The sequence below is a fragment of the Botryllus schlosseri genome, chromosome 15, assembly GCF_051294905.1.
Source record: "Botryllus schlosseri isolate E-star chromosome 15, Bs_hap1, whole genome shotgun sequence".
Lineage (NCBI taxonomy): Eukaryota > Metazoa > Chordata > Ascidiacea > Stolidobranchia > Styelidae > Botryllus > Botryllus schlosseri.
The window spans coordinates 12,922,768-12,945,953 of NC_137250.1; the positions used below are offsets into that span (position 1 = coordinate 12,922,768).

At 41.4% G+C, this 23,186-nt stretch overlaps 1 protein-coding gene across 1 annotated transcript; it reads right to left on the reverse strand.

The window, feature by feature from the left end:
• Window positions 1-6,236: 6,236 nt before the first annotated feature.
• Window positions 6,237-21,493, reverse strand: LOC145457344 (uncharacterized). The gene is made up of 22 exons (XM_080335537.1): window positions 21,473-21,493; window positions 21,299-21,393; window positions 21,111-21,245; window positions 20,867-21,025; window positions 20,144-20,305; window positions 19,928-20,083; window positions 17,418-17,582; window positions 17,182-17,313; window positions 16,978-17,124; window positions 15,418-15,579; window positions 14,393-14,527; window positions 11,788-11,934; window positions 11,569-11,730; window positions 11,173-11,313; window positions 10,971-11,114; window positions 10,494-10,658; window positions 9,358-9,501; window positions 8,737-8,886; window positions 8,538-8,675; window positions 7,510-7,809; window positions 7,302-7,335; window positions 6,237-6,397 (listed from the first exon to the last, which is right to left on the reverse strand). The coding sequence occupies exons 2-21, from the start codon at window positions 21,360-21,362 to the stop codon at window positions 7,328-7,330; spliced, it is 2,916 nt and encodes a 971-aa protein (XP_080191663.1). The 5' UTR covers window positions 21,363-21,393; window positions 21,473-21,493; the 3' UTR covers window positions 6,237-6,397; window positions 7,302-7,327.
• Window positions 21,494-23,186: the final 1,693 nt, after the last annotated feature.

The following is a 23,186-nucleotide window of genomic DNA, read 5'->3' on the forward strand; positions in this document are numbered from 1 at the left end:
GATGTTGGTTGCCTAGTATTGCCGTCAATTACGTCTCGACGTTGAGATTGGCGCTTCGGCGCGCAGTGCGGCTACGCGGCTGAGCCCGGAGATGCTGGTGTTAGTCTCGGAGAGTGAGAGTTATTTATCTGTTCTTGGGTAAGGGGCGGAAACCCTGTCCAGTGCTCTGAATGTCTAAGTGAAGAAATCCAACTCGGCAAGGATAAACGGAGGTAGTAACTGGCAGTGTTGGAATGACTCGAGTCAACTTTTTCGTATGACTGGACTTGACTCGCGTCACTTTGTAAAACTGACTTGACTATAGACTTGACTCGGCGCTTGAGAAATGTGGATTGTCTCGTGACTCGGAACATCATTTACGAGTCAATTTCAAGTCATCAAATACACGGTGTCGATTAAATCACTGTATCTTGTTATGTACGAATTGTTCGCGATACGCCGGTGTGACTTGTAAGAGCAACCAGTCATTCATTCCATTGTCCCATCACAAATAAATTGAATGCATGCGAAATGATCACAGCTTGGCTAGCAATGGATTTATCTAATAGCAACGTATCTCCGTCCCTTAGACGACTCAGTGCATACATTACGCAGTGCGCACCTTAAACAACACTCGTGTATTATTTAAACCGAACGAATATAGTTTACGCGTTTATATTCTCGCGGGTGTGTAGAGGTAGGGATGGTGTGAACGTGAGGTTCACGTTCACAAACGAACCTTGGTAGGCTCTGCACTGTGAACCTTTTTCATCTATTACAATTTTCACGTTATTATAGCATCTCTGGTAGAAGTTTATTGCATTTCAACTGCGGGCTACTTTGTATGCATGACGCTGGCAGCATAAAAAATCAACACTAAACGAGCATGTACCTTGACAATCTCAAAAATTGTACCCCCTTTGCTACAAAAGTTTGCTCGAAATATCCAGATTTCTGTTTGTGAATATTTGGGGACTTTCTGATATCGTTGTCTGATTTAAAAAATCTAGTAAGCTTATGGGGTCCATCTCGATTTGATGTTTATTGTATAAAAAAATCCGTGCGATTGGGGTGTTGGCTACTGCTGTATAACTTGTTAATGGGGTAAAAACCCGTTTTGTACTCTTCTCAATACCAACGTAGCAACAATCAGACCCCAAGTACGTTGTCTGGTCTGGCCCAGCTAGAACCAAGCTGTGAGCTTATATTCCCTTGCAAGGCCTCGTCGAAATTGTTCGCAATGCGACGAAAGATATTGATTTTATGAGAATATTTTATCATTTGATCGCCCAGTTAATACATTTGGCGACGTTTCCAAAGTCAATATGCACTTCAGCATTGTGGCATTATGTGGCTCGAGTAGTCGCTTTAGGTATCGTGTACATTAATATATATCACATCACTGGAATGTGCGGCTGGAATTAGCAATATGGCGTGATGTGACGTCATGAGGTTCACGTTCGCGTTCACACAGAACCTTTTAAAAAGGTTCGCGTTCACACGAACCTGAACCTTTGTGAGGTTCACACCATCCCTAGTAGTATACTGAACCATATCAATTTGTTTCAACTTCTTGATGCTTCGTATTCGATCCACTATTTTGGCTGACTATTTTATTAGCAGTTCTACGCGTGCGTGAGCGATACAACGGCATTTTTATATATACTTTACTTTATATTCGGTATTTGATTCAAGATAAATGAAAAATCAATCTGTTTTTCACACAGCTAGCAAAATGTATTTACTTGGAAACATCATTCATACTTCGAAAATTCAATTTGACTTGAATTGTGACTTGACTCGTGACTTGACTTGACTCGAGTCACCTTTGAAAATCGATTGACTGTACTTGACTCGAGTCAAAATCCGCAATAACTCGAGATGACTCGTGACTCGAAGGTAGTGACTTGATCCCAGCACTGGTAACTGGTAGTCCCTAGCGCGTCGCATTATTCAGTATCCAAGAAATAGCTCTCGGATTCAAAAAGAAATGCGCCCTTACTGTAAACTATGTCATTAAACAATTACCATGACAAGCTTATCCCGCTTGTGTTAGTCAGATGATACCGATATCGTGATAGAAAAATGTCAAACGTCGAGTCGGACAATAAAAGGAGTCTACAAAATGCCAATTACACTCTGTGAATTTCAATTGCAGCGGGCTCGGCAATTCTGTAAGGAGTTGCAGTTGCAGCTCCTGTAACCTAATTTGAAAACAAGCGGTTACGTATATCGAGAGCGAGGCATATCGAGCCCTCTCTGACTTATTATTAGTAATTCGAAAGTGTTTCTGACTAGAGGCGGCCCTACGATTGGGAGCACTGGGCGAGACTTCGAAGGGGGCTATATGTAATCATAGACCACCCTCAGACCCCCCTTCGCATCTATTATTACCAACTTCATATTAGTGCCCCATATGGAAACAGTGTTATATTATGTGTTTATGACACTATTACACGACTTTGGAGCAGGCCTAAATGTTGAATTGCACCAAATCAGCGGTGGCCAACCTTTTCAGCCAAAGGGTGACATTCGATTGACGAACTATTGCGCGGGCCGCTAGCCGCGCGAAGCGTGAACATTTTCCGAAGTTCATAGGTCAATAATATTGTCACTTGACTATATTGCGGACCTGCTGTATATCACTGGGCTCAGTTTACAAGGACTGGACTATGCGGTGCCTGGACATATCGATATCGAAAACTTCGACCAACATGCGTCAATCATTTTGTGCCTAGGTTTCATATAGTCGACGGTCTTTCTACAAGCGCAAACGCAAGGTCGCATATGCTGAACCACACTTTGTCTCGTAATCGTGAATATAGTTAGACTCAATCTGATACATTGGGAGTTCTTTAGTTTTCACAAAAGGCTAACCATATTAAAAGCAAGAAATCAAGTGACAACATGTTGCGCGGAGCGTGTAGAAAATTTTTATTTTTGATAAATCTATCGCAGATAATTCTGCTTTATGGTAGTGTACCAAGATCTACCAAAATGAGACTGATATTTTGGTCATCACATCTCAAGTGTTGCGGCCAGACTAATCAAATTTTTGGTTGGCCTTGCAAGTTCACAATCTGTGCAATCCATATTTGATAATATTACTGATTTCGGAAATTACCTCGCGGGCCACTCAAAACCTTCTCGCGGGCTACATGTTGCCCGCGGGCCACGGGTTGGCCGGCCCTGTACTAAATAGGAGAACTGACCCAGTTAACTATAGCTCATGCCTTCATGTTGAAGATGTATGACATGCAGGTGCAAATAATAGGATGACGATGCCACTGCTGCAGGCTAAAAAGACCACACTTTTCTGGAAAGCTATCGACTGACATAAGTAATAAAGCCAGCACGCCAACTCAAGGTTTGAGCCAAGCGCTGGATTCGGCCATATGACATGTAGGGGGAAATAATATAGGCTTACCATATTTTGGAAATCTAAAAGAGGACACTATTTCAGAAATTTGAGTCTTGCAAAACCGGAGAAGAATTCTCAAAAATCGGTGAATTTTTTCCCACTTTGTGATCGGCTGACTAAAAAAAAAATAGGTCAACTTTCCGCCGAGAGTTCAAAATACCATTTTCGTCTCCACATTGCTAGTTGGTTGACTAAAAAAAAGGTCAACTTCTCGCTCAGAGCTCAAATCACCGTTTTTCACTCCGAAATACCCGCCGGAGCGTCACTTCTGTGCTAATTTACAGCATATCACTCGCATTTTGCTGTAAATGTGACCTAAATTTTCAAAAAAGAGGACAAAATCTCAAAAAAGAGGACAAAAGGGTGTCCTCCGAGGACACTTTCAAAAAAGTCAAAAAAGAGGACAAATCCTCTTAAAAGAGGACGTATGGTAGCACTAAAATAATAGGATGGTGATGACACTGCTGCAGGCTAAAAAGACCACACCTATCTGGAAAGCTATCGACTGACGTAAGTAATAAAGTCAGCACGCAAATTCAAGGTCTGAGCCTAGCGCTGGATTCGGCCATATCTATCATTGCATGGTTGCAAGGATAGACTACATCAAATCTAAGTACCTCTACCGCATGTAGAGACTTGATGGCTATCGGGATATAGGACTTTTCTAACAAATGCAGAGATTTAGTGATTGACCAATCTGTACGGAATCAACTTCTTGATTGGTACACGGATTTCCACGTCTATTCGCTATATCGCCAGATCAACAATTGTAGTGGATTACGAAGGGAGGTTGAGGTTCGAGATTTGAACCATGTCATTCTGAAGTGCTAATTCTATCTCCAATATTCATAAGCTCATATTTGCAATTAAGCAATTGGTATCACTTCGTTGCATCGGCCGCACAATACGGTGACATTTTTCAATGTGAAGCCTCGGCATTTCTGAACTGGTATTTGAAAGGGAACAGCAGAAGTTGCAATAAATATTCAGTTTAATGTTTTCGGTGGTTTTGTACTTTGAACACTCTGCTGTTGTTGTTCTTGGTATTCGTGGTGTTTGTCGATGACTATGGTCATTTACACCAGGCCCAGTTTCTTCGTTTTTATTCCGCAGCTGTCGGCTCTAGTAGCACGGCCCACCTCTATGCTTTTATAAGACACCGCTTACGCCAGAGGTCTCAAACTCAAATGTGCTCGCGGGCCATTTTCTAGTTTTCGATGACGCCGCGGGCCGCAGCATCAATAATAGGAATATTCAATGTATTATTTCCAAGTAGGCCTTATTTGAAATTATTTTATTTGTTTTTGTGCCGGGCATAATTTTTTTAATTAATGAGTTTTCATCATGACATCGTAAAACTGTCGGGTTATAATATTGTACCTAGTGGACCTTCGACGTGCCACAATTTTATGTAGAATATTTTTAAATCTATACTGAAGATTGATCTGATATCAGACATTTGAGCGGTGTAGCCTAATCCTGGTTTTGATAAAGTCGTCATAAGTAGGCTATTGTTATTATCATTGCCAACTTCAAATTAAATCAGCGTTGGTTTTTGCCTTCGATTATTATTGGAACATATCAATAACAACTTCAATATAATCATTATTGAGCCATAGTAATAATAGCATTGCTTCCTAATCTTTTTAGCAATCGTACCCCTCGTACTTCCAATGAGATTTCTCGTAGCCCCTGTCCATTTTCAGCACAATTTCTGATGGTATACCTATATTAAAATCAGAAAGCGTATTCACATAAAATCGCGCTTAGCGCGAAGACTATTTTCCAGTTGAATTAAATTGGCCAAGAACACATTCCACAGCATATAGGCCTCATTCCACAATTCTTTTCGGACACCCTGACGTGGTGGTTCGTACCCGGATGGGGTCTACGGACCCTGGTTAAGAACCCCTGGAATAGAAATGTCCAATCGGCGAATAATTCATTGGTGTTACAGCTGTAAAGTGTACTACTAAAATACTCGCCACAGATAATAACATCGATAAAAGAGAACAAACAACACCCGGCATGTAACCAACTATACGTCACGGGGTCATAGAATGCCACTGGTTGCCATACTGACCCGATTAGATAGCTATATACCCTACGCAACGCAAGCTACGACCTTTTTACGTTTGACCCGTCTCAACTCGAGTCAATTACCCAATCAATCCAAATCGAGTAATTTTACGAGGAGGTCGCACCAAACCAAGTCACAATTTTCAGTGACGAATCATCAACGGGTCATGTTTTATCGTCATGAAGCTGATATTCTACCACGTGGTAGCTTTTAAAAGCGGTGTGATAGTGAAGTTTGTTGAGATGTCAGTGAATTTCATAGTAGTTTTAGGGTGAAATGTAAGTTCTCATACCTATAAAAAATATATCGCACTTGAATATATTGTTGAGTACTTGAAATTCCAAAATGTCGTCGCGGGCCGCGTGTTTGAGACCTCTGCTGGCTTACACGGATAAGAAGGTGAGAAGGAGCCTAGATAAAAGTCCAACACTTAGGTAGGAATTCCTGCGTTGACGTCGGTCGGACTCGGACAAGAAACCAATTGATGTTGCAGCTGTGGATTATACCACTACGCTATCTCGCTGCTTTAACACTATGTCGATGCACAGTTCAATTTGTGCACCAGTAACCTACAGTAACGCATCATGTGGTCGATTTTTGTTTTCGTAGCGGAAGTGTTCCCCAGATTAGTAATGGTTAATAATCATTGTTTTCAGGTATATTCTCGAACTGTTCATAAAAGCAGGGCTTAATCTAGTACAGAATTTGCTTGATCTGTTCTGAGATGCGGAGAACGCTGAGTCAGCAAACCAGACCTCATGTGAAGTCGCTGCATTTAATTTGAAAAAGCGCAAATGTTTCAATTTAATTTGTAGTACGCGAAAAGCGCGTCATCCCATCGGAATGGTCCAATTAGCTTCAAGAGCGTCGAGAAATCGCTGGCGGATCTGTCCAGACCTGAATCTTTCATCCCGATTCTGAAATGGTTTATGACAAAATTAGTTAGCCTACTTTTTGATAGTAACGAAACGGCTACGTCCCGTATACTCTGAAATTTGAATTACATACTATCGATCATCAAAGGATAATTGTCTCGACTCTCGAGGAGTATTTGCCGCTATGATATCAATAGTGCAGGGGTCGTCAACTCAAAACGGATCGCGGGCCATTTTCCAAATTTCGTCCGCGGGCCGCATGAGTATTTTTTTTTTTTTAAAGCCATGACGCCACGAATATTTAATTGTGACGCCATAGTGGATTGACATTTACAATTGAAAATATAGGGTAAATATAGCTCCTTTGGGGAAATATCTGTACTATTGCTGTTGAACCGACTATTTTTAGGGCTCCAACCATCCCATGTCGATATACGTCGGCTATATCATGTTGTAATTGTCCGTAGGCTCATACAACATGTTTTTTGGAAAGTATTTACACAATTATGGCATAATTTTACAACTTAAAATATTTTTCAAACGGACTTTGTTTAAACAAGGTGTTTTAAATGCATTGTTTTCTGCAATGACAGTAGGTATATAAATCTTTCCGGTGGGACTTTCTGTTATGTTTTTTGTTTTGAGATGTTTCGACTACTTGTAGGCTAATTAGTCATCTACTCCAGCATATTATTTTTATTGTGCTTCCTGCTCTGTCGACTTCTGGTATGTAATTCGTGCGTGCATGCAAACTTTGGTACCGGACGTTATTTGCCACCCTACGGTATAGGGCGGGTATCGGTATCGATAACAAGATTTCGTTTAGAGTGTTGCTACAAATGTAGTAGCTTGATGGACTTAACAACAGCATGTTGAAATAAGACCATCCAGGCCCATCACTTCGCATGTTGGTGGTGATTATATATATACCTGAAAAGATACATACCCAAATTCATTCCAATCTTCCCATCTTCAAAAATCTATAAAAGGTGATCATTAGAACGTTTCTGAAGATAGTAAGGCCTGAATGACCCGTGCGTCCTCGAGTCGGAGGAATGTAACATCAAGAAAAAATCTCACCATAATTTACCCTCGTAAAATAGTCCGTCTAGCCCTAGCAAAAACATTACTTATTGTCTCGTACCGTTACTTACATGGCATCGGCGTGCATTTCGATCCGCAATACAACCCGCAGCACATGCGACCACTCTCACAGTCGCTGTTTGAGGCGCATTCCATCTCGCAGGTAATGTCCGAAACTGGCGCGACGGGTAATGGACACCTATCGTCGTATACGGGCGGTCGCATACACCGGCGAGAGCAACCAATATCGCAGCAGATTTGACCGCCACTACAATCGTCGACGGTATCGCAATTTCTCGGCGGGCAACTCATAGTAAATAGCAGACGCGATGGGTCCTGCAGATTATCGTTGACGCGCGGGCATCTCTTGTCTGTATATATAAGGCCGTATACAATTAGGAGGACTTTCGACGCAATGATTACGCAATGTTATGTACTCCATCAAGTATTGAGTTCGATCAATGAATTGGAAACGTAGGTAAATGGTCACGAATTATCTTGAAATATAACAAATTCTCAAGAAATGAACACCTGACAGTAATATATGTAGGGTTACCATATTTTGGGATCGGGAAAGGCGGATACTTTTTCAAAATTTTCAAACTTAGAATACTGGAGTAATATCCGGAAAATATGTTACAATTTCCACGATATTGTGTTTGGTTGACTAAAAAAAGGTCAATTTCAGGCTCAACTTCAGAAATACAATTTTCCTTACACACTTTACGTTGGTTGACTAAAAAAAAAGTCGTCACTTTCGTTCGAACCACGAATTCCTATTTAGCGTCATTTATGCCCATTTTCACTCGAATCTATCCACTATCTTAGCTCTAAAAGCTGCAAAGAAGGACGAATTTCCAATAATGAGGACATTTAGGCGTATTTTTTGAAATTTTACTGGTCCGCGAGGTGAAAAAGGTTGAGAACTACTGATCTACACGACAGTCTGTCGCATGTTACGTCCGGTTCGTCAAAGAAAGGGATACTTCGTTGCGCATATATTAGGCCTATATATATATAGAGAGAGCAGATAACGACGACTTGTGACAACGACCCGTGATTATTGACCACCTTCAGAAATTAGTAAAGGTATACGCACCTTGAACGAACAATTTTCTGCACCTTGTCCCGCAACCTAATCCACAGCAAATCTCACCGCGGTCGCAATCTTTATTAGAATCGCATAAATTAATGCACGGTCCGACACCACTATCCGGCGGGCATCGCGGATCAACGTCTGAACAGAATGATTCGCAATTACATTCAATGCCACATGAGTTTCACGCGACGGTATTCACATGGATAGGAAAGGCATTGACGACCGTTGCATCCTTCATCGCAGCAAATATCTCCTTTACGACAGTCGCTGTTGTCCATGCAAGCAGATCTCAAACAAAGGGTTGGGGGATTGGTGATGATCAGAGGACGCTTGCCCGGGCAGCGATCATCTGCAAACCGCAGAACATGAATATTTCTATAAGTCTTGCCAGCAGATTCACAATTGCAGCAACCGCTAATACACGGCCATATTTAATGTTGAAACTTATTTCCCAAATTGGCACACAATTACGAGTATAGCAGCAGCGCTTTCCAAGTCCGGTCAAGGCTACTCAAAGGGGGAAGTTGAAAATAAGAGATGTGAAAAGTGCTGAAGTGATTTGTGTCGAAATTAGATTTGGTACAGAGGTCACATGATTGGAGAAGTCGATTGATGGTGACTACTTTCGGCATTGCAAAATATATCTTCGTCACTGACGCAAATTGACTTCGTTTTCTACATATATACTTGAAGTTGATTCGGCAGTTGTTCTACTTATACTTGTAATTAGGTATAGAGTTTCATGCTATACTACTTCCATTTCTACTTAATAGAAACACTGAATACTTTGACCACCTATGCATTGAAGGAGAGGAGTTACCTTGCGGAGGAGATCGGCAAGCACTTCCACATCCTGGCGTTTGGCAGCAGATGCTCTTCCCCTCACAATCCTTGTTAGAGGTACATCGGAAGTCACAACGCCCCCGATCGCTCGTTCGCACTTTGGGACACCTTTCATCGTATTCTGTGACAAAATATATGCTTCAATTATATCTTAATTGAGCGGGAAAATGTATCATAGCGCCCCCCGAGAAATTAGGGGCGAAGATACCAAAGGGGGCGACTGGGCCACTGGGGTCGGTAGTGGTCGAAAATGTGATAACGTCCAGTGAGATATATTTAATTAACATGGTCAAAATGCACGTGAAGACGGCTTGTTCTGTATCTCGAGAAAAGGTCAACTCGACTGAAAGTAGACGCGGAATCCGGTTTTTTGAGCACCAACCACCTTGAAAATTGGCCTTTTAGTAAATTCACCAGCGATCAGAGTTGGGTCGATAAATTTCTCGATTATATTTCCTCTTTTTCGGAGCCGTAAAGATGGGGTAGGTAGGTAGGAGGGGCGAAAATTAGTGTCGAGCTTGATAAGGAGCGATGAGTCGAAAAAGGTTGGGAACCACCGTTATAGCCTGTCTATATCCGGATTATTTCGCAACAGTTTGATTTACACTGCAAACGACGAAAAAAGCAACCATTGGACAAGATTTCTGATACTCGTGACTTGTTAGTTGGCTTGCATAATTGCGTAATTTGTATTGCAATATGCATCAATACGAGACTGGTATGGTAGAGCCACACAACATTTTGTTGACGTGCACCATTTTGTAAGAGCCTTCCAGTGCCATTATAATGACTTTTGACATTTCGTTGCCCAGAGCGTGGCATAATTTGATTCTGAATACCTATTTCAAAGGTAAATTCGTAGTCACATTTATTATAGCGCTGCTAATTATCAGATTATAATCTCTAATCCTGATCTGCATATTTGGATATCTATAAGCCTGCATGCAATACAAAACCAGTGTCGTTGTCGACTGCTCACTGAGTCTATTTTGTGATGTCATTTTGTAAAAACAGTCAACCACAATGATGTAGAAATGAATGTATATTTATTGATGCTTTCATTTCGATTGATATCAGAGAAATATAACGCTGTTCATTAGTACACATCAGTACCGGGATAGTCGCAATTGACTCTCCTTTTGTCTTCGTCATAAAATTCGGCTCGACATCCTCCGCAACTGTTTACGCGACATTCTGCCTTCGGATAACGGTGACATCTTCTACCACTACAGACAGACTTGCTGCACTCTTTTATCTCCACGCCTTCGTCGCATTGGCCTGCAAAGTTTGGATGTTCGTGATGGAGTTCAGATCATAGTGCGATAAAAGCATACAATAAAAGATTGTTTAGTAAATGGTGTTCTGGAAATTGACTCCCGACACTTTCTGACATATGGAGGGGAAGATAAGAAAAGAAGAACGCGGTGGCGTGACGAGAAGAACTACGATAGCATATATGTACATGACGTCAACACGTACCAAAATGTTGTGAGAATAAATTTGCTCCGTAATCGAAATGCGAATTCATATCAAAAGTAACCCCTGCATGAATGCTGGATAATCTGTTACGAAAACGCTTGCTTCACTCACATTGATCGTTAATCTCATTGCCAAACGCGTCGAAGTAATTCGCAAAGCAGTTGTTACACGATCCTTGACACGGAGCGTACGCGTGCGCCGGGCAGCTTTGCAACTGACAGCCCGGTCCGGCGCATCGGATTACCCTGCAGTCGGCTAAAATGCAAAATAAATTTAGGGGAAGGTCGAATGACAACGGTAGCAGAAGACATACGGACGGATGATCTGCAGACTGTCCTGCAGCCGTAAGTGCAACATTTCCTGCCCCGGCCACAGTCGCCGTCTCTTTTACAAGTTTGCTTGCACGGTACGGGTATGTCACGAATTGGGGCAGGGCAAAACCGTCCATCTGTGTCTGTTCGAAAAGGAAATTGTGACAATGAATTCAACGTTTTTGGTTCCTATCAAAGTAGTCGCATAGGCGGCGATCGGGAGGCTAGAAGTTCCCAATTTAAGAAGTGAGGTAACACACGCTATACTTTTAGTGGCGTTAATTTCCAGAGGTGCCCATTAAGAATTGGCCTAGAAGTAGATATGGAAGTGGCTAAAAACGTGACTCTAAAAAGTATAAGTACTTCGTTAGTGCATGACCACATCTGCATAGCAATACCTTCATTGCAGTCGACTTTTCTCCCCGATTGGTCGAAAAACGCAACGTTGCACCCCCCACACCTGTTGATACGACATTCCGCGAAAGGATAAGCCCTGCATTGCTTGCCGTCGCAAAGATCGTCTTTGCACTCTGCCTCAAATATCCGACCAGGGCAGTTGCCTTGAAGAGTCGCGTCAAGTTACTTTCGGAATGCGGCTTCCAGCTCACCCCACTTACATTGACTCGTAATATCGTTTCCGAAGCCATCGAAAAACAGAGCGAAGCAACCATTGCACTCTCCCCGGCACCTGGCCTGAGTATGTGTGGCACACGTTGTGGTGTCGCAAGCGGGGGCGAAGCAGTTGATGGAGTTGCAATCAGCCGCTGCGATGTCAGATGTAATCGTTAAATGAGATTTTATGGTTAGGCATCTTGATACAAATATGCAATTGTATCGAATATGCTCCGGAAGAGAAACCGACTACCTGAGAGATTCGATTCCGAATCAACTCGAAGGCTTCGAGTCCAGTATTTAAGTATGGCTCGTGTGACGTCATATTAGTATGAATAATGTGGAAAGCGTAAATGTGTATCTTTCACGAGACCCGACCACGAAGAAAATAATACCAGTTCCCACTCCACATTAAAGTATTCTCTGTAGCATAGTATAACTATTTCATTCCAGTTTGTGACAATGCAGTGGGTTGACCACTTCACAGAAATGGCATGTCCAATAACGCGCATAGCTTTGTACTGCATGCTTTGGATGTAGCAATTGGGGTGGAGCATGGACCGGAGCCGGATGGGATATCAAGCCGGATTTTCTCATTTTTAGCCGGAGCCGGTTCGGAGCCGGATCAGTACTTTTTATTAAGAAGATGACAGCCTTACCCTCTTCCACCCTCGAATCAATAGTTAAAATGAAACGTTCATGGAAAATGGAAATAAACCACCTGGTAAGTGGTAAGTCCAAGTTGGCATAATTACTTCAGATAAGTGTTGAGTTTTATCTTTTAGCTTTCGTTGTCTTGTTTGTATTGTTTCTATCAATATTTAATAGCATCCTGTGAGTAGATAATTATTATAAGAGTTTTTCGAACCGAAAAACGTATATTTCTAGAATTCGGCCTATATAGGAATCGGACCGGAGTCGGACCAGAGCTTTAAAAAACAGGATCGGAGTAGGGTAAGAGAATTTGTCGATCCGCTCCGCACTAAGCAATATGACCAATAGAGGGTTTACAGCAGTGGTTCTTAACCTTGTCCCCAGCGCTCCCCAAGGGGCGATTTGGATTTTGAAGGGGGCGGAAACGCTCAGGGGGCGATATGGGGGGCGCTGGGCTCAGAGGGGAGGTATGGGGGGCGCTGAAGAAAAAAATCGAAGTATATATGGTGTAGTAGGGATGTATGATTAATGAGTTCTCATTGCAAATTAACATTCCACAAAATCTGTCAACTCTCGAAATTTTTCGTCGCGCTCCGCGCAAAATATATTCCGACGAAGTTTGAAGTTTGTCATTATAATTGATGTTGAATGAATTGCACGTATTTTAGATCGCAAAATCCCCGTTAAAACAGTCCTGCCACGCTTGTTAGGGCTATATTCAACAAAATGTTTCGAACTAGGTATTGTATCCTGCAGCGCACAGCGTGTCGAAATCGAAGAGAGAGGCAGTGTACCACTTTTGAGAGTGAGAGCCCTTTTTACAGATGCTTTGAAGCTATTTGGCGAAAATGATTCACTTAATATACTTATATTTGGGAGATATACAAAATTAAATCGTCAGAATATTTATTCGCAGTGTCACGATGGATCATTTTATTGTTTAGTGTTGTGACCCACACCTTACATGATCGTTATATAATACGGGTTGCTTTATTTGGAATACATTCATGTTAAAGTTAATAACTGGAGACACTACTAAATTCAATATGAGCAAAAGTCACACAAAGCAACAGCACGAAGCATAATACAATTAACTTCCCCATATCGCCAATCGCAGAGGTGAATTCAGGATTTGTAGGCTACATCGGGCTCGAACCAAATGGTACTAAAATAGGGGGGCGGCAGACCACAGAAATTTTTGAAAGGGGGCGCTGGAGCAAAAAAGGTTAAGAACCACTGGTTTACAGGCTTCCACGCTGGTAAATTATAGAAATTATAATTTTCGTTGATATCTAATATAACTTTTAATGGCAAGTGATGTATGCTTTTAGTACTCGAAAAAAATCGTCTCTCATAACTCGACTCGAATCACTACAATTAAAGCTCGATTCGGATTCGCGTTGTCGACTCGTTGTGCCCATAGAAATCATAACTCAGAATGTCCTAATCAAAAAAAGAGGAATATCCCAACGGATTGCATACCGCCGTATATACACGATATGCGTCGTTTTGCCTGAACAGAGCTATCCTTAGAACAGCACTGTCAAAAGTGGCAATTTAATAACGAGCGAACAACATATGGTTCGCGGCAACGAGCAGTTCATCATTGAACCAGGGGCATGATCTGACATAAATTCCAGCCACTAAACCATTTAATCACAGCGAAGGACTATACATTATAAGACGTTGCACATTAAACCCCGTATATAAAATATTAGGGCCATTTTCAATGAAACATTATTAATTATTTTATGATTATTAGTATAATCGCTCTACTCACTTTAAAATACGTCGCTTAATCATTGCCGATTACTATCAATTGCTTTTGATTAAGCGAGACTTATTGCGAATAAGCAGAGCACCAAGTCGAATGAGTGGGTGCCCAGTCCCATCGTTATACACATGATGATGCGGCAAGAACATATGGAAGTAATGACGGTCCTCTGTGTAACTTACGTAACGGTGTTCTGCAAATCCTTCCACAGCCGGTGGAACAGCATTTGAGGCCTCGCCTGCAATCTCTGTCCGATTTACATTCGAGTGCGCATGATCTTGATTCCCACCTCTTCACGGCGGGACAAGTGGGTGCAGCTGAGGAACAAATTTTTAATTAGATTTTCAAACGCGCCGAATAATCAATTACGCTGATGACTTATTGCGTCATTGTCTTGGCTCATCAAATCGTATATATCAGGGTGGTCCAAACCACGATGACAAATCGGATTCGTCAACCTGCTCATTGGAATTCAAGACAGAAGTGGGAATTCCTCAACCCTCGTTAACTCATTTCTCGCGCATTCGCGGAATCAAGTAGCCTACCTTTTCAGGGGTCACCAAGCTTTTTGAAACCAACAGCTACTTCTTGGGTACTGATTAATGCAAAGGGCTACCCGTTACTACCACCGTTTATCCGTCCTAGGTTGGATTTCGTCAATTGGAGCACATATGTAATGCAGTAACCTTGGCGACCGCTGACCACTTGAATAGAAAAATTTGTCTTTTCTTGGTAGTTTACTGTAGCTGCATCAACACATGAATAGGTACAGGAATAGGACGTCGTATATTTTCACCCTTGATGTTTTTGCAGCATATACATCGACTCATCATATACATCACATTTCACAAGATATGTAGCCTACATGTACGTATACAATTATACGTGCGATGAGTGCATGATGCACATATGCCGCGGCACAAGGAAGGTACAGATATATAGCCTTAAAAGGATTTCTAAGTTTGCACCAACCCTACATGCGCTATTCCGGCAATGCTATGAGCCAAGCTGGTAAGCTGGATACCAGTGTTACTGATTTGACCTCTGACCCGGACGGGGATGGAATCCAGCACGAGCTACCGATCAAGAAGCCGGACTATCGGCCATGACGCTATCTCGTCGGTAGCAATGAGAACGACCATCCATGCAGACGAATGTAAATATCATGAAACATCTCACCTAAACAATTATTATGATCTTACATTACCTGATTTGCACCTGACGCGTCGCATGTTTTCGTCATAGAATTCTATCTGGCACTTTCCGCAGCTGTTTATGCGGCACTCGGCTTTGGAATAGCCCGGGCACGTCTGGCGATCACACATATCCTTGCGGCAAGATGCCACCTTTTCATTTCGGCGACATTTACCTGTAACGTATATTTTATCGACTATAATCTACGGAAACTAGGCCTGAACTACCAGTTACCAAGCATAAGTGTCTAATTGTGAATTCAATAGACAATAGATTTGCGAACTATTATGTCTCATCCTCACGAACGTTGCGTCTGCTTTGATACAGAATACAGAACAATACAGAGCTTATATTTTCTTGTCACGATCATCAAAGTGACGATATTTTTGGAGTAGTCGATGCATTTAGCATCCAGCAATTGGCAAATAGGTATTTGAACTGTGACGAATTGCAGGGAATGGGACCCGGCGTGTCTAAAGCCGGAAAATCTGAAACGGTTACGAAACGATCATTTTTCTTGAAACAATTTCTTCCAAATAACAAAAACAAGGTAATTAAACTAATTTTCAGAGCGATTTTCGACCTATAATGGTATAATGGCTGATGCTTAATTTAACGAACCATGGAGAATAGGCTCATAATTGCATACATTTGTGGTGTTACAGTTACCGAGGCGGATTTTGGGAGTTTCAATGAAAATCTACGACGCGCCTTCATCGAACCAATTTTTAAAGCTGGTCAAAGTTTATCACTTCATAAAACTTGGATTTCGCATTTTCCACATGAAGTAATTTCCACCTCTCCTCAAAATAATGACTTTACTTTTGCTCCGTGTACAATACGTACGTGCACACTGCGCAAGTGCGCATGCACTTGTGCGTATGCTAATCCATTGGTATAAAGATATAATATTATATATTGATTTGATACCGGTATTGCATGCGAGAATTAGATTGAAGTTGGCTATAGCGTTGTGTTTTAAACGTGGCAATATTATATAGCTCTTGCATGGATCAGGTTTGGTGGGCTCAGTTTCTAATTTTTTCGGTCCGCGGGCATTTCCAGCATGAGATATTCAAGTAGGCCTATGTGAGTTGTATAGGGTTTAGTGGGTTAGAGGTAGGTTTACGGCTCGGTTATAGGGTCGGGATTGAGGTGAGATTAGGGGGTAATTTTGGGGTTAGGGTTAGTTTTAAGGTTATGATGTCTCTTGCTACAGTGCCGAATGTTCAGGTGTCGATCTTCATTGTGTCGTATGATCATTGAGCATTGCTCAAGTATCATCGGGAAGCCGTTTCCATTGTGTTGTGTTGATTGGTTGAAACAGTGTATGTGAGGTTGTTGGCCAGTAGCAACAGTTGGTCAATGGTCATGGTCATCGGTGGTGTCATGTCTTCTCATACAATCGCCGGAATCTATATGCACTTGGGAAGGACACGGGTGAGGTTGGTCAGGCCTATGAGCTTACCAGTCAGAATGCTGACAGCAGTAAGTTTTTAGTATACCACAATCACCAGTCAATTTTTAAGATTACACGAATTTCCTACACTGATCAATACGCCAAATCACTTACACTGGTCATTAATCTCGTTTCCGAATCGGTCAAAAAAGTTAGCAAAGCACTCGTTACACGTCCCTTGACATTTGGCGAGTATATGTCGGTGACATTTTTCCACATCGCAGCCAGGCGCCTTGCATAGGATTGAATCGCAATTCGGCGCTGCAAAACAGTTTGCGATGTCACGAAAATTGAGATAACTTCTCGTTTTGAACTCACGAACTGAAGTCCGGCATACTTTGCGGCAGCCGTATGTGCAGCATTTCCTATTGCGACCGCACTGTGCATCACTTCGACATGTCTGCTTGCAGCCCAAAAGGACTCCCTGTACGTTGGGCGGGCACCTACGCTCTGTATCGGATAAAATATTATTTGTTTCCGAGCGATTTCTTGTGTAGGCACAACACAAAACACCACACAGCTATAGACTGCGCGTAACTTTGGTATAATTTTACCCGGAGTAGGACATTTCACTTCTCGGCCGCGTCTGTCGTAAAATCTTGCAGTACACTTTCCACATGTGTCCGTTCGGCACACCACATCCCGACGTGATCCACATTTGGCTGTTCTGCAAGGGTCGTCAACACACGAGACCGGATTCGCTCCAATTGGGCATCGGCCTGGATAAAATGTTTTGTTTTATCGCATAGCATCGTATGGTCGAAATATAGTCTATAAAATTTCGCAAGAATATTTATTAAGGGGTTTTTCATTACGGCTTGTGCGTGTAGTTTTGTGGACTTGCTTGTATTGTATGATTATTTTGAGTTAGTAAAAATATTGTGTCATTTTATGTCCCTGTCCCTTTCTACCTGTCAATTCGTCGTTGGCATCAGTGATTAGCACGGATAAAAGCAAAAATCGCGTTATGTCAAAAATCTGTCAAAATTGTTTACGAAGGTAAATTTGTTTGTCAAATGCTGCATTATCGTGTTGTGTTACAGATTGCTAGGTCAGTGAACTTCTTGTTCTAGATGTTTCACATTGTAGTCTAGTTTATACTAAAGTAAATAGCCAATTGTAAGCTTAGTACGAATAACAAACGGTTAAGTGGACTAATTAGGCTGCTATGATGGCGCGATGATCAACACACCTAAAACGTGCAAAAGCAACTATGAATGACTGCAAGTTATAGAGCCTCTGGTCAATATAGCGCAGATACCAAGGACTGCATCAACATATATAAAGGTGGAAAATTTCAACTACACTATTAAACAAGCTCATGCCGATATCTCAAATCTGAATTTGTTCGACCTAAAAATGTCAGAATCTTTAATTTTAGGCCACAATTTTACATTTTCAGATCAAAAAATAGTTGACTCAGTGAACAGTGTTAATTTATTGGTATTCAAGGCAAGTACCTCTTTAAAAATAGCTCCGATTCAATCCCCGTATATTTCTGACTGATTGCTATTATAAAATAAGAAGAATACAAGGGAAAGTATAACTATCGATGGTATAACCATTCTCTCCCAATCAATTAATACCGCTGCTCAGTGCTCAAATGTTAAGACTCCATGGGCGGATTAAAAAAACGACATATTTTCTTTATTGAGCTCATTGCAACGGCACGGGATACGTGCGATACCAGATCGCGCTCACTTGTCACTACAGTACTAACCAGGCATGAGGAAATAGTAATTTGTAATCGTATGCGAATGCAACGATTACAGAAATTTTAAAGTAATCGCTATCAAATAATATCTAGTCGATGGCTATGTAAAAAGACGATTAACTAAATTTTTAGTGCTACAAGAAAAAGTATATCTATTTACATTCGATAGTATATCACTTGAGATGAACTTCAACGCTTCAAGCATAGTTTACGGTAGAAAACTCGGATTTGTGAACCTCGCCGCTCTTTATTACATCACTGATCAGTCGGTAGATGTTGGATGCTCTTTCATAATTCTGGTCGCCATGAGTTGAAGCTAGCTCATAGAAGGAGAATGACAAGTTGCAATATGTTTGGAATAAGATATTTCTGAATGCTGGATGTCGGCGCTAACTAATTATTCGAATTGATGTCTAATTGAACAGCGAGGAAAGTACACAAATCCCTTCAACGCTTAAAACTATCAAATCATTAGAACTCAGTGCGGCTGCTGATATAAATCGTATATATAACCGAGCCGTTCACGTTATTCGTAACGGCGGCTCACTATATCTGCGTTATGTGAATTGTAGATACAGGCGCGTTAGGTTACAAAAATAATTATTCGTTATGGCAGTATTCGTGTTAATTTTATCTCATTCTCGAATCGAGCTTTTAGAAGCATACACCGATTGTTATTTCACCATCCTTGACTCCTAAGTGAAATCTGCCAATAGCTATTAGCTAATAGCTATACGCTTATATCACGTTAGCGTGGATTGTAGTAGAACCAACATTATTGGGGGCGACAAATCGTCAGCGATGAAGTTAAGCAACGGGTGCGATGTAACCAGAAGACAATGTCACAACCCGCAGAAATCGTTCTCTCATGCTGTAGTCTCATCTCTATTGTTCGATTTTCGTTGAATATGTGTTTGAGGCCAAGTTCAAGAAAATAAATCTGATCGTGATTACTCTTCAATGTAACCATAATCGTAGTAGATTACTTTAATATTTTGCTGTAATCTTAATCGTGTCGACGTGCGTAAGCAGTATAACCGTAAGCGGGATTTATGACATTGATGCAATGATCGATTGATCGCGCTTTACCGACGTCGGGATTTTGTTAGTTAGCAATCGCGGATTCATTCTTTGCCGAGCACGGTCAAGTAGGATTTCATGTAAGGCGCTGTCACATATCAAATGAAGCACAACCCTATTATTAAGGTGTCAAATAGTCTCTTCACTATTCGACCCAAACATTCTTGCGTAACAATTTAACAGCGAGGTTCACGGAGAGATATTGACAAAAACCTAATCATGAAACAAACGAGTCTAAGCTCAGGGCGACAATTATGACCAGCAACTTACAATTCTTTGTGACTTCATTTCCAAACTTATCAAAAAATCGGGCGATGCATCCGAAGCACACGGGGTCACATTTCGCTTGAATTTGTCTTGGACATGAGGTGACATCGCAAGCGGGAGGTTTGCACGCTAAAGGCTGTCCTTGAGGACAGTTTGGATCTAAAGCAAGATATAGTTTTGGTGGTCCTGTACTACTCCAGCACACACCGGCACACTTACAATATGGATCTTTACAGACGCTGCCACAGCCGTTTGAGCAGCATAGTTGTTCACCGGGACATTGGATGCCATCGGCACCAAATCTGGCACATCTTTCCACGCAGATTCCAACAGAGCCAGGTGGCAGAGGCGGACACTCTTTCTTTTCCCCATCACCTCCAACTGATTGTTTTGAATAAACGGGCTTATTCCCTCATTGACTACGTATATAATTTACGACAGCGGCGTGCAACCACTTTTGTGGGTGAGTCGAATTCAAATGACGCTGCGAAACTGATTAACTCATAGGCTTTCTAGAAGCGGAAGAAAAGGCCCATAACCTCAAGAAATTGGTAATAGATATCTCGAAGCTTTTGAACATTTTTTAAAGTCATTGACTAAGTATTGTCCAAATGTTCATGTGAAAGCACAGGAGTCAGAACATGCATATTGCATATTGTGTGGGTTTGATGTTTTAATCCCTATACTCTTAGTTCACTTGTTCACTTAGCTCAAACCTATCAGAAAACTGTTTAACGGGCAACCTACCATTGGAAATAGTAACTGTATCATGGATCGCACATATTTTCCGTGGCCCGCATTTGATCCACAGACCACAGATTGTTCACATATGTCTTGTTGTATTAATGAACATGATTGCGCTAGGAAAGGCATCCAGCGAGAGCGAGCTGATTGAATGCAGGCGACGATCTTGCTCGTAGCGATAACATGCTGAATACTTACTTAATGGACATTCTGCAATAACATCGAGATTTCTATCGGTGAAAAAGACATCACATCCACCGCAACGGTCGACAAAACATTGCCCGGGTCTATCGCACTTTGCTTTCTGGCACAGATCTCTGTCGCATTTACTCACGCGCGTTCTCGGCTGACACTGGCCTGTATTATATTGAGAAGAGTTATGTCAAAATGTTTCAAAGTCAAATTATTACGAAGCACGTATGCACGATATAGAATGACTCACATCGATCTGTAACATCGTTTCCGTATTTGTCGAAGAAGTATGCTTTGCAGCATTTAACTCTGCAACGCGCTCCCGTGTAGGCGGGGCATGAGGCCCTTTTGCAAGGATTGCCGTAACAGAAATAGCAACCGATATCTGTGAAATGATAGCTATACGGGTATTGATTCGCGATGTTAAAAATATCATACCTTGCCCCGCCACGAACTGGAGTGCAAGCGTCGCTAAAAATCCGGTCGCAAATAAGCTCTTCATTTTGCTGTTGCTCTGCGTGAGGCTTCGAAGCCTGGGAATAAATCGTCTAGGCTAGTTGTAGTGATTATATATTCCCGTGGAGATTAATTGCGTTATTGCGTTGTCATTACCTTGTTTCGAATCTTTATTTCGATCTTTACAAATCATAAATTATTTTTCTTGCGGTTCTGTATTTTGACCAAACACGGTAACTCGACAATGGCGGTCACGTGAGGACTTAAATGTGCGTACGTGCCTCGGGATATCTAGTAATCTAAACTGATAGGATTTGACGGTTGCCTGAATGACATCAATCACGATCGAAAAAACTTTTACCGCACTGGGAAAGTTATTGCTATTTCCGTTAAAGTCAAATAGTGACTGGTGTAATGCTATGAGGTATGATCAACAGATTCATCACTAAACTATAAACAGTTCAACATTCACTCGGGGCCTACGATTCACTAGTATACGCTTCTCGCGATACTACAAAATGATCGTGAAGCCTTGATTTCGGTCGTAACCAAGGTTACGAATTTGGTAGCTCGCGACATGTATGGCTTGCAGTCGCGATCCCAACCGACCAGGGCATAACATGATATGTAAATATTATTGTTGTCAACACATATTACGTCATATATAAAAGCACTCTGAGTGATATTACGGTATGTAGATTGTCCCTGTGAAAATGCTTTCTTTGCTATGATAACTTTAATTGAGATCTTTAGCCGATTGTATATATTCAGATATTTGACTACAGTTAGGGTTGTATTCAAAACAATTAGTGTTAAAAAAATATTAAGCAGTGTTTTAAAAATGCCACATTGACAAAAAATGTATTTTTACTTCAAAAGTTGTATAATTATGCCATAATCGTGTAAATACTTTCGAAAAACATGAACTTTGAGCATACGGACGATTTGCATTTGCACTGATAAACTCGAGGTACGCGATACGGAATGGTTGGAACCCTCGGAATTGTCGTCCGTTCAACATTCAAAACACGTAGTTATAGAATAGATCATTGGTACGTAATGGATGTTCTGATGATGGTGACCGCCGGCAGTCAAAATTCTGCATAACGATGTATTCCTGGTCAAAGATTTGGTCTGTTTAAGACAGATATCGGAAGCCTTTTACGTAAAAAAGCCATATTTAGGGTATATTTTCACTTATCAATGTCAATCCACGGTGACGTCTCAATTAATAATTCGTGACGGCATGACAACAAAAAAAAACGCTAAAACCACGTTTTAAACTAGGACCATGTTTTAAGCATGTTGGTTTTAAATTGATATTTGTTTTTAATGCAAGCGTAACTATACAGTATTCCCAAAAGACCAGTGAATTAGGTTGGTCTGGGATTTCTGGTCGAAGCTCGAAGTAGGGCTACAGGGCCCGGGCGATAGCTCAATCCCGAATGCGCGATTCGAACCGTCTTTAAGTGTAGCAGGTTTTTCTCAAACGTACTATCAACCAACACGAGATGGAACACTTCAACAGTCTCATCAACATCAGCTGCATCAAAAGGATGGCAGTGGTAATCAATTCAAAATCATTTACTGCAACTTGTATTTGCCAATATCAATGTCTTCGAATAATCCATTCAATTGATAGCTCAGGAGCAGTATTGTGCTTAACGCAATGTCGCAATGTCATGACGTCGCCCGCTTGTCGGATTGCAATGGAGATATTTCTCATTATTGAGATGCAAATCTTGCCGTATGGGTAAAGTTATGCATTAATATTTGAAAGTTTACAAACGTCCATCAAATCATTTGAATGAGCTATCGATTGGCACCGAATCGGTAGTAACTATTCGTGTATTTCCTTTTGACGCGTACG

What these genes read in the sequence shown, in the direction of transcription:
- LOC145457344 (XM_080335537.1), bottom strand. Translation starts at nt 21,362, where the DNA reads ATGAAGAGCTTATTTGCGACCGGATTTTTAGCGACGCTTGCACTCCAG. An exon ending in AAACGATGTTACAGATCGAT is followed by an intron (nt 21,026 to 21,110) that starts GTGAGTCATTCT and finishes AATATAATACAG; the next exon opens with GCCAGTGTCAGCCGAGAACG. An exon ending in AGTCAATTGCGACTATCCCG is followed by an intron (nt 9,502 to 10,493) that starts GTACTGATGTGT and finishes ATTTTGTCACAG; the next exon opens with AATACGATGAAAGGTGTCCC.